Here is an 11531-nt window from a genome sequence, read left to right on the forward strand (position 1 = left end):
TGGCTTCACTTGTTGCCTGGGTGGAAAGTTCTCCCTATTGAATTTTTTTTGCACATGGAGGACAATAGCAAAGAGGGCAACATAGGCTGATAAGACCAGAGACCACAGGAAGATTCTTTGACTTTAGCCTTCGGAACTTTTCCTCTAGCTGGAGTTCTGGACTTTAACAGAACTGCATTCAATCATTTTGGTTTTGCTATCTGTTTTGTTTTTGTTTTTTTTTTCTTTTCCTTTTCACTACCACATTGTATTTTATTTCTGTACTTCAGAAATGGGCCTACAGACTACACAGGGGCCCAGCCAGGGGGCTTGTTTCCTGAAATCTTGGCTTCTCATCTCCCTGGGGCTCTACTCACAAGTGTCAAAACTCCTGGCATGCCCCAGCGTGTGTCGCTGTGACAGGAACTTTGTCTACTGTAACGAGCGAAGCTTGACCTCAGTGCCTCTTGGGATCCCGGAGGGCGTCACTGTACTCTACCTCCACAACAACCAAATTAATAATGCTGGGTTTCCTGCAGAGCTGCATAACGTACAGTCTGTGCACACCGTGTACCTTTATGGGAACCAACTGGATGAATTCCCCATGAACCTTCCCAAGAATGTCCGAGTTCTCCATCTGCAGGAAAACAATATTCAGACCATTTCACGGGCTGCCCTGGCCCAGCTCTTGAAGCTTGAAGAGCTCCACCTGGATGACAACTCAATATCCACGGTGGGGGTGGAAGATGGGGCCTTCCGTGAGGCCGTTAGCCTCAAATTGTTGTTTCTGTCCAAGAATCACCTGAGCAGCGTGCCTGTGGGGCTTCCCGTGGAACTGCAAGAGCTGAGAGTGGATGAGAATCGAATTGCTGTCATATCAGACATGGCCTTTCAGAACCTCACGAGCTTGGAGCGTCTGATCATGGATGGAAACCTCCTGACCAACAAGGGCATTGCCGAGGGCACCTTCAGCCACCTCACCAAGCTCAAGGAATTTTCCATTGTCCGGAATTCGCTTTCCCATCCCCCTTCTGACCTCCCAGGTATGCACCTGATGAGGCTCTATCTGCAGGACAACCAGATCAACCACATCCCTTTGACAGCCTTCTCGAATCTCCGGAAGCTGGAACGGCTGGATATATCCAACAACCAGCTGCGTGTGTTGACTCAAGGGGTCTTCGATAACCTCTCCAACCTGAAGCAGCTCACTGCTCGGAATAATCCTTGGTTCTGTGACTGCAGTATTAAATGGGTCACGGAATGGCTCAAACACACACCCTCATCTCTCAACGTGCGAGGTTTCATGTGCCAAGGTCCTGAACAAGTCCGGGGGATGGCAGTCCGGGAGTTGAATATGAATCTGTTGTCCTGTCCCACCACGACCCCCGGCCTGCCTCTCTTCACCCCAGCCCCAAGTTCAGCTTCGCCCACGACTCAACCTCCCACACTCTCTGTCCCGACCCCTAGCAGAAGCTATGCGCCTCTAACTCCCATGGCATCGAAACTCCCCACGATTCCCGACTGGGATGGCAGAGAAAGAGTGACCCCGCCTCTTTCTGAACGGATCCAGCTCTCTATCCATTTTGTGAATGACACTTCCATTCAAGTCAGCTGGCTCTCTCTCTTTACTGTGATGGCATACAAACTCACATGGGTGAAAATGGGCCACAGTTTGGTGGGAGGCATTGTTCAGGAACGCATTGTCAGTGGTGAGAAGCAGCATCTGAGCCTGGTCAATTTAGAGCCCAGATCCACTTATCGGATTTGTTTAGTGCCACTGGATGCATTTAACTACCGAGCTGTAGAAGACACCATTTGTTCTGAGGCCACCACCCATGCCTCCTATGTGAACAATGGCAGCAACACGGCTTCCAGCCATGAGCAGACGACTTCCCATAGCATGGGCTCCCCTTTTCTGCTGGCGGGCCTGATTGGGGGTGCAGTGATATTTGTGCTTGTGGTCCTTCTCAGTGTCTTTTGCTGGCATATGCACAAAAAGGGGCGCTACACCTCCCAGAAGTGGAAATACAACCGAGGCCGGCGGAAAGATGACTATTGCGAGGCAGGCACCAAAAAGGACAATTCCATCCTGGAGATGACAGAAACCAGCTTTCAGATCGTCTCCTTAAATAACGATCAGCTCCTTAAAGGAGATTTCAGACTGCAGCCCATTTACACCCCAAATGGGGGCATTAATTACACAGACTGCCATATCCCCAACAACATGCGATACTGCAACAGCAGTGTGCCAGACTTGGAGCACTGCCATACGTGACAGCCAGAGGTCCAGCATTACAAAGGCGGACAGTAAGACTCTCGAGAACACACTCATGTGTGCACATAAAGACACGCGAATTACATTTGATAAATGTTACACAGATGCGTTTGTGCATTTGAATACTCTGTAATTTATACGGTGTACTATATAATGGGATTTAAAAAAAGTGCTATCTTTTCTATTCCAAGTTAATTACAAACAGTTTTGTAACTCTTCGCTTTTTAAATCTTAAAAAAAAAAAAAATTAGTTGCTGAAGTACTGTACAGGGTTGTACAATGAGAACCCAATGCTAAGGTAAAAGAACGAGTGATTCTTCCTCCTGATGCAATTCACCACTTTGCTGTTGAAGCTTCAGAACAAATTCCTTTCCTAGAATTGGTGGTCAGATGAAAGGGCAGCTTAAAATGGACTCATCAGGGTAGGATAAATAATAGGCATAAAACCAGAAATGACCCCAGATTTCTTCACGCTATTTGTATACTTCCTGGTCTGGAAGAAAAGTGAAAACTTCTAGAATATAAGAAAGGAGGTAGTCACCCTGATTTGACCCAAAGGAGGAAATGCAGAAAACATCTCTTGAGGAAGTCAGTTCCTGTGAGATAAGTTAACCCATCCTGGCAGAATCAAGAAAATGAGATAAGATTTGAAAAGACAGTCAAACCCAGGGGTTGGCTATCTGACTGGGAACTTGAAAATCACTCTTCAGGCTTCCCTGGCCCTATGTGAAACAGTGAGAGACCTGAGTCTGATTTCAGTCATCTTTGGGGGCAGGTAGGATGTCCCAGAAAGAAAACTCCCTTTAAAAGTGTTACTGTTCAAGTCATATGTCAGGTTGAATCACACTCATCAGAGATATATTCTAGAATACTTTTTTAGAAGAGGCTAATAAAATAATGGGAAGAATTATATTGAATGGAATTATTTTTGATAATGATAACTATTTGGGTAGATTCACTGCAGCTATGTCAACATGATATTTAGACCAACAAGGGATCAATGTTTGGAATATACTAAACTTGTTATGTAAAAATTATTGATACCATTTAGACAAAAGCAAGTGATCAGTGGTTCTGTTATACTATATCAACTAACTTTGTTAGTATCATGTTGAAATAGCTTGAATTAATACTTTTATCCCCTCGGAAATTCTTGTCTTCCAATCACCTCATGTATATTTTCGTAATTAGCTGTAGAGGCAACATTTGTCGTTCCCCCTCTCTTCAAAATTCAAAAGAAAATCATGGATTCCAGTCTTGGTTGCACAAAATATCCATATACATTTTAAAATGTATACTAATTCTCCTTGATAATAATTCTGTAAGGACACGTCAAAGCTGGTGAAATAACATATTTGTTTAAAAAGCAATACCAAGTTTCCACCTTGAACTGACTTTGACCTTCCATTTTTAAAATTTCATTTATTCCTTTCAGTCATGGATGTTCCTCTTCTTTGGGAATTGTGGAGGGATAATCAATCTTATATTAACAGCATAACAGATGAAAGAAATGATCAAGTCTGAGAGGGAAGACTTGTTCTCCTAATCTTGGCAAAGCAGGGCATAGAACAGAAGGCATAGAGAAGAGAAGGATGTCCAGACTTAATTCTAGATATTTTTTGAAGCAACGTCCATCTTCAGAGAGCATGTATATTGTACTCCTTTCCATCCCTTAGTTGTAGAAGGGCTATCGATCACATACATACATTATCTAAAAAATACACCCTTGGAAAATTCTTTTTAAAATCAAATTTAGGCATTTCAGTCTGCGTTGCATGCTTCCTTGATCACCGGCCATTATTTTAGGAACCTATGAAGTTAATGTCACAATCATTTTGCTTTCTCTTTCTCTGTCCCTCTTACTTTTAACAAAATAGAGCTGTGATGTGTCTATTTTGTAAGAGTTTAGGTATAAAATGCTATGCAAGTTTTTCTTTATAGTAAGGGCTTTATTTTCTTTAATAATATCTCCCCAACTCATATGTTTTAATCTCCTTTGTCCCTCAGAATAAGCAGAACATATAACTGAAGTTATAATGTTATAGACACAAGAATCAAAACTGTGCAGTCAGTTGAACTGAAATTAACTACTAATTAATTTGAGTTAATTCTAAAGTGACTTTTGTTTTCATTTTAGTTTATTAGCTAGCTCGTTTTGGCTCTTGCTTTTTTAAAGCTTGATCCACACAGTGAAGGGATAAGACAATCTGTGAAAGTGACCAGTGTAACAGCAAGCCATCTGAAATGCAGGACCATGACATGGGGTTTTGTGTATTTAACTGGATAATTCCCTTCCACTGTCCCTTTCTCCTTGGCTGTATAGATAAAACTATGTGTTCAAATGATGGTACTTTGATTTTTGAGGTTTTTTTTTTTCTTTTATCCACAAAATAATCATTCTCATTTATTTGTATTGTGTGTATAACCTCCAGCTGGATATTTCGCTGCTGAAACAAATGTTTTTGCTTTGAGCCAAGAAGACCAAGGTTAGAGAGGTTTCTATAATGTCTTATGGGATACACAGAATTATTTGGGGCTTAAGTCCTACCACGGAGACCTGGTCATGTGTAATGATTAAGATGATCTGAAATGGTTCCTTTGCTAGAACACATTTCTGAAGAGATATAATCTAGTTATAGACTTAATTCTGAGCTTGTGCACAACATGACAGAGACTGTTAAGATTGAGATCAGTCTCCTATTTGTAATAGTGTACCTGGGGCTCTCACCTACACCAGGATAGAAAGCGCATCATGGAATTTGTAACGACCATCAGTGGTGGCTGATGCTTTGAATGGTGTTTTTGTTATGGGAATGTTTTACTGATACATCAACTCTGTATTTTGGACCTCTCTTGAGCTCATACATTATTTTGCATTTTGAGATTAGTCAAGAGTCACAGTTCAAGATGCAAGACAAGACCAAGAGCAAAGCCATACATACCTGCTTTTAAAGAGCTCAATGCTGTCTGACCAAATCTAATGATTTCAGATTCTATGTGTCCACTTTCAGAGCTAGGTAACTGTCACTGTGCCCAAGAAATTCCAAAAGGAAAAGGCATAGCCATGAGCACACAGGTACTACTGACCATTATTTATACCCAGGGTTGTCATGAATACCTACTTGTTTGGGGAGACGTATTTGAATAGGGAGAGGCCCTTAGCTTCCCTCAAACTGTCAAATGCATTAACAACCTATTGCATGGGACAATCAAAAGCAGAGACACAAAGGGTGTCCTCCTGCCTATTTTTCTGATGAGAGAAGTGGAAAACATTCTACCCTGTGAGAAATCATGCAATTTCTAGTTATCTGGATGTTTGTTGAAAATATGTTACATGTTTTCCCAGAGATTAAAAAAAAAAGTATAATGTGACCAGTCTGGTAAAAAGGATGAATGAAATAGCTGATGTTATGGCTCCATTTCCTACTAGATCATAATAGTCCTAGTCATTCCACAGGAGTTAGAACTTCCTTCCTCACTGAGGAGAACAAGCTCTCCATGTTGTGGACAGAGCATCCATTCCAGACACAAGATGATACAGTTGCTGTCCACAGGGAGAAGATAGCTTGGTCAGCTAACCTCACTTGCAGAATCCATTACAACTTGCAACAATGAAGTGATCAATTGCCATTCTTAGCTTCTAGCATTTTTCTCTACCCTATAACAAGGAGACATTGTTTCACTTTAGAATATGAGAATAATAGTTTTGCTCATGACTTACCTTTCCAACTTCATGGGAAAGCAGAGCAGATAATGGAGCCCCAAAGAGAAAGCGATAAATACATAAAACAAACCAAAAAACTCCTCTTCATTATTAGTTTTGTCCAACCTTGCCTGATGCTTATTTTTTTTAAGTCAAAATACTAATGTAGGAAGCATTAGTTTTCACCCCTCTCTAATTTCTTCAGTGGGGTCGAAAGACTATTGCTGACAATGGGGGATGCTTGTCACTGATTGTGGGGAGAAAGTTTTGTACATGTTGTTATAACATGTGCTGTTACACTGTTATTCTGGGGATACTGTTACAACAAAAAAATCACATTCTTTTTGCTATAGTTTAAATTTTTTTCTTTTTCTAGCTGCACACCCACCAGAAGAGCACAAAGCAAGGCCATCACAACAGACATTTTTTAACTAGTATAAAACACACACTTGTGTACACACACACACCACACACAGGGGTATTCATAAAGACATCCATGGGATGTAAGATTTATAACCTTTCTGAGGCAAGGTGAAGGCGTCGCCACTGTGTGTCCCTCGTGGGAACAGTATATATTCGCTGAAAGTTAATCCTGATGACTTGTTATTGTTTGAGCCGTATGTTGATTTGCTTCTGGTTTCTGTGTAGTGTGTTCTCGCTGACAAGGGACTGCAAGGGGCTGGAAGATTCTGCATCACACATCCCCTGAGACCTACTGTGTCACACACTTTGTTAACTACAAACTTCACTCTACACTATAGAGTACCTTGTTGATATACTCAGTAAAGGCTTATTTTAAAAAGAAACCACATTGTGTTTATCTGAGTAAGTTCATTGGGATACTGCTCATCTTTGCTTGGTTCATGTCAAAGAGAAATGAGGGACACTTCCTGATGCAGGATCGTGGATGGAATGAAGGAGGTAGTAGGGTTTTTCATTTTCTCTTACCTTGAAGACAACTTCTGTGTTTTAAGGCCATTTGACTCTTTTTGTGTGAGGGGTTTATATGAAATCTTCACGTTTTTTTCTATTTCCTGACTAAATTGTGTGTTCCTATGGATATCTTTTGAATATACACACATACATGGAGCATATTATTTTGTGTTTGTGAAATCTGTGTTGTTTAGAATATAGATAAATGCCAATGTAGTTATTTTATCAGAATAGTCTTTTTCCCTATTTCATAATATACACTGTCCATTTTAAATGTCACTTTTCCTTAAGAATCCTCATGGTACTTTCTTCTTCAGAATTGTTTATATAGCTCATCCACCCATACTTTCAATAAGCACTCATGAAAATGTATGTATTCATATGCTCAAGTTCAATTCGGGATTATCTCCTGATTTTCCAGAAGCCCTTTCTCTAACCCCTCTTGGCCGTTTTACTAATAGTGTATTCGACAGAGACTGAATCAGGAAATAAAATGATGACACTCAGTTACTACTATTAATGACTTGCAGAACCTCTGTTGGAGAATTAACTATGAAAGATGGTTGTAACAGGTGATTCATATTACATTTGGGAGATTTTATTCAAAATAATGTCTATGTGTTCTTGGTTACTTTTGCCAAGAGTTACAGACTTTACTCTGTGGAGACCAGACCCTTAGTCAAGGAATACCTTTCATTCAAAAGAGTTTATGAAACAACTTTTACTATGTCCCAGGCACTGGTCTGAGTTCAGAGGTTCCATAGAAGAATGACATACAGTCTTAGCTAAACCAAGTGTATTTCCGACACCACCATGTTCCTAAAATTTTGTTCATCCAATATATTTACTTTTCATCTACTTTTTACAGAGTACTTTATTAGGTTCTACTGGGGATTCAGAGAAAAATATGACTCTGCTGCTAGGAAGCCCACAGATCATGTAATAAACTTGTTTTCTAACACATTCTAGTGTCTCAGAGCCCATGTAATAACTTTACATTCTCTCATTAAACTCAACAGAATATCTAAGATAATGAAAGAGACATATATACCTATTGGTAAATTTGATAATACATCAAATTTGTATATTAGATATCTAGAGAGAAAGAGGTTAGATGATCTTGGTGTTTAATAGATGAAACAAAGAGAGTGTTTTGATAAGATCAGAATTCAATTGAATTAAATTTTCAAATTTACAATTTGAAAATTGAAGATTTCAGAATTGTATTTGGTAATTACAAAGGCAACCTCTTAAACTCCCATTGAGCACAGAATGGAAATCAATCCAAAATAATAATCATAATAATGGTACCTGGCTCCATGGACTGTTCTTGTTTTCTTGCCTCTTAATCAATTGACTAGCCTTAAGACTGACTAGCCTTCAGGACAAATTCTTAGTATTTAAGATTTTCAGTGATGGAGATACCACAACTTCACCCAGTGGATTCATCCATTGATTGTTTGTGACCAATCAAGGGAATACTTTTACAAACCTCAAAATATCTATGTCTTTGAACTCCATTGGTCATCCATTCCTATAATTTTAATTTTTATATTCTTGTGAATATAATATTCTTGTGAATAATTTGTGCTCGTTTGATACCTGCACATTGATTTCATTTGAAAGCTTCAGATGGAATCAAGCAAGCTCTGTGTATATCCATGGGGTAAGCTGAGAGAACTATTAAAAAAAAACTTGAGTCAGGTTATTTTTAGTAATGAATTTGTTTCATACTTGAGAGGTTGCTCTAAATATTTTGTAAATCCTGCTGAAGATGCTGATATATCAGAACCTATTAGGGTGTTAGCAAACTGGCTTCTGGATCTATACCTTTATTTCATAGCACAGATATAGAATGTGTGCTTTAGAGGATATTATACAAGCTTTATCTCATTAGTTTACAGAAAGTTAAGGATAAAGATTTTTTAAACTCTAAACTGGATGTCACTGTAGGACACACACCAACTGATGATCCCGTCTGTCCAGGTTCTTGGTATGAAGTCTAAAGTAGATGAACATTTCAATATACCCTTAGGGGGATTCTTACCATTTGACATAATAAACCTCCATAATGGGTCCATCTTTTTCTAATCAAATATAAAAATGCGATGGATCAGAGGGTCTGTTAAACTCCCTGGTTTGGGTAATTTAGTTTTGTTTTCATTCAGCAAATATTCGCTAAGGCCTGATAAGTTTTGGCGCTGAGTAAGACAGTTTTCCAGGAGACTTAACTTTGCATCATCAAAAATCTTTCCTGGAAGCCGCAGGTATTCAACTCACAGCCTAGGCTATTCCCCACACTCTTTGACTTCTTGGAGAGCTCACGCACCTATATTTAAATAATCAGCTAACGATACTATTTCTGGCACTTACACACGCTCTCAAATGTGTTTTCTTCTCTCAGCTTCCTAACCCTGACATGGGTAAGACCCTTCCTTCAGTCTGTTCCCAATTCAGCCTCATGTATACATAGCAGGACAAAGGATAATCTATAAAAAATGCTTGTTGTGATACTGTCTCAATTTCAAAATATTCCATTATCATTACTTTAAGAGAGAAGTCAAACTCCTTGTGTGACATGCGCGTCCTACTACCCGTTGCTGCCTGGTATTCCTTACCAGTATTTCCTCCTCATTCATTATGTGCTCTAGGTTAGATATATATTTTAAATTTAAAAAAAACGAAAGAAAATCTTTCACTCTATCTCTAAGAGATCTCAAGTTCCTTGTCTGGTTGACTATTCAAGATACAATTCAAATTCACACCCACCCCCAACACTTGGAAAGCTTCTTGAATCATACCTGTTAATGATCTGACCTCTCTGTGCAGTTAATCTAGCTTTAAAATACTTTTATTTGTAGCACCTATGCATTGTAAATTTTCATGGGTCTGTTTCATGACTATACTCCAAGAGAGACAGAACACATATGCTGTCAATTGTATCTCATCCAGTGTTGAGTATGGTGTCCAGGCCCTGGCAGCTGCCCTCTATGTGCTTTTGGAGAAAGTGTGATTGGAGCACAGGGGGCCCCATGGTGACACCAGGCTCCCTGTGGAATCAGCTCTCCACACACAGCATCACCTCAAATAACAGCTACCCTGTCAATCTCTTGTGGCTGGATACTTTTTTTTCAAAGCCTCAGAAAGAGCTATAGAATTCTGAATCATGCACAATAAGCTTTGCTCAAAGCAAATCATATATTTTCTTTAACATCTCTTGGTTACCCATTACTATTTTTTACAGAAATTTTGTTTTTATGATTATATGATAGCCACACATTTATCTGATTTGGAAGCCTCAGATGGACTCAGGATATGTTTACACCCACAGGGAAGGATAAGAGAACTGTTAAAATGATTTGAAGAATATCCTTTTTTCTATTTACACACAACCTCAAAACTGAGCCAGCTTGCAAAATGCATATAAAGAGCTATCTTAAAAAATCGTCTTGCAACAAAATGTCACCATCATGAAAAGTACACAAAGTATGGGGAGACACAAAGTCAAATTGAGGAAAACATTTTGACTGTTTGCTAGTCAAAATGAATTCTTCACATGTAAAAAGCAGAGGTAGATTTTTTGTTGTGTCCATCAGCAGTATCAAAAGGGACAGTCATTATTCACTGTGTTCTACCCTATATAAAAAATACGGCATATATCATTTAAACGTTCACATTGTATTATCTTGGTTATTACCATGAGAATAAATAGTCTCTCCTAGAAATGATATTCCCATAAAGAAGGATGCATAGAGAGTAGTGGTTATTGAAACTTGAATGAGGCTGACTTATTTTGGAAACCTGCCTTTGCCATTGACCTGCCAATTGGCCTTTTTAATAACTTACACTTTAGGGTCATCGGTTTCTTTTACCTTAAATGGAGACAGTGAAGACTAACACATATGATGGCTGTCAGAACTGAAAGCAGGTATGGAAGTTAACACATTATCTGGGGTTGAATAAATGACGTCAAGCACCATGTACTTTTCAGGCAAACCCAATTCACAAGCATGGAGTGACATATCGCCAAATTTATATGATGAAACCAAGCTTTATTTATTTATTTATTTATTTTGTGGTACGCAGACCTCTCACTGTTGTGGCCTCTCCCGTTGTGGAGCACAGGCTCCGGACGCACAGGGTCAACGGCCATGGCTCACGGGCCCAGCCGCTCCGCGACATGTGGGATCTTCCCGGACCGGGTCATGAACCTGTGTCCCCTGCATCGGCAGGCGGACTCTCAACCACTGTGCCACCAGGGAAGCCCCGACACCAAGCTTCTTGAGGATTAAGATCAGAATTATATGCAGGAATCATTTATGTAAAGGAAGTTAGCATCCAAAATTCCACAACACTGTGTACAACCATTTTCAACACAAGTTTGACAGGGAGCTTTTCATTTTCCTTATTCTTTTTTTCTGGAACATTTGGGGAAAGTGAGACCCCACAGGGTAACACAAAACAATACCAGGTCCTTTGTCTCGTGGTGAGCAGGATCCCTTGAACAACACAGTTGAAAGAGAATAGACTTCTTTGTAGTGTAGCTATTTCCTCTCTGATCTGCAGAGGACATGTAGGCATGGTTATTGCTGAAAATTAAATCAAGAAATGTATCAAAAGGGTGAGTATCAGAAAGAGTGT

General features: G+C 39.6%; 1 protein-coding gene across 1 annotated transcript; it reads left to right on the forward strand.

The window, feature by feature from the left end:
- Nucleotides 1-271: 271 nt before the first annotated feature.
- FLRT2 (fibronectin leucine rich transmembrane protein 2) lies at nucleotides 272-2254 on the forward strand (the record flags this gene model as incomplete). Its single annotated transcript, XM_079699556.1, has 1 exon — nucleotides 272-2254. One exon carries the CDS (start codon nucleotides 272-274, stop codon nucleotides 2252-2254), a length of 1983 nt encoding a protein of 660 aa, XP_079555682.1.
- Nucleotides 2255-11531: the final 9277 nt, after the last annotated feature.

Source organism: Hyperoodon ampullatus (assembly GCF_949752795.1).
Source record: "Hyperoodon ampullatus genome assembly, chromosome: 3".
In the NCBI taxonomy this organism is placed as follows: Eukaryota; Metazoa; Chordata; class Mammalia; order Artiodactyla; family Ziphiidae; genus Hyperoodon; species Hyperoodon ampullatus.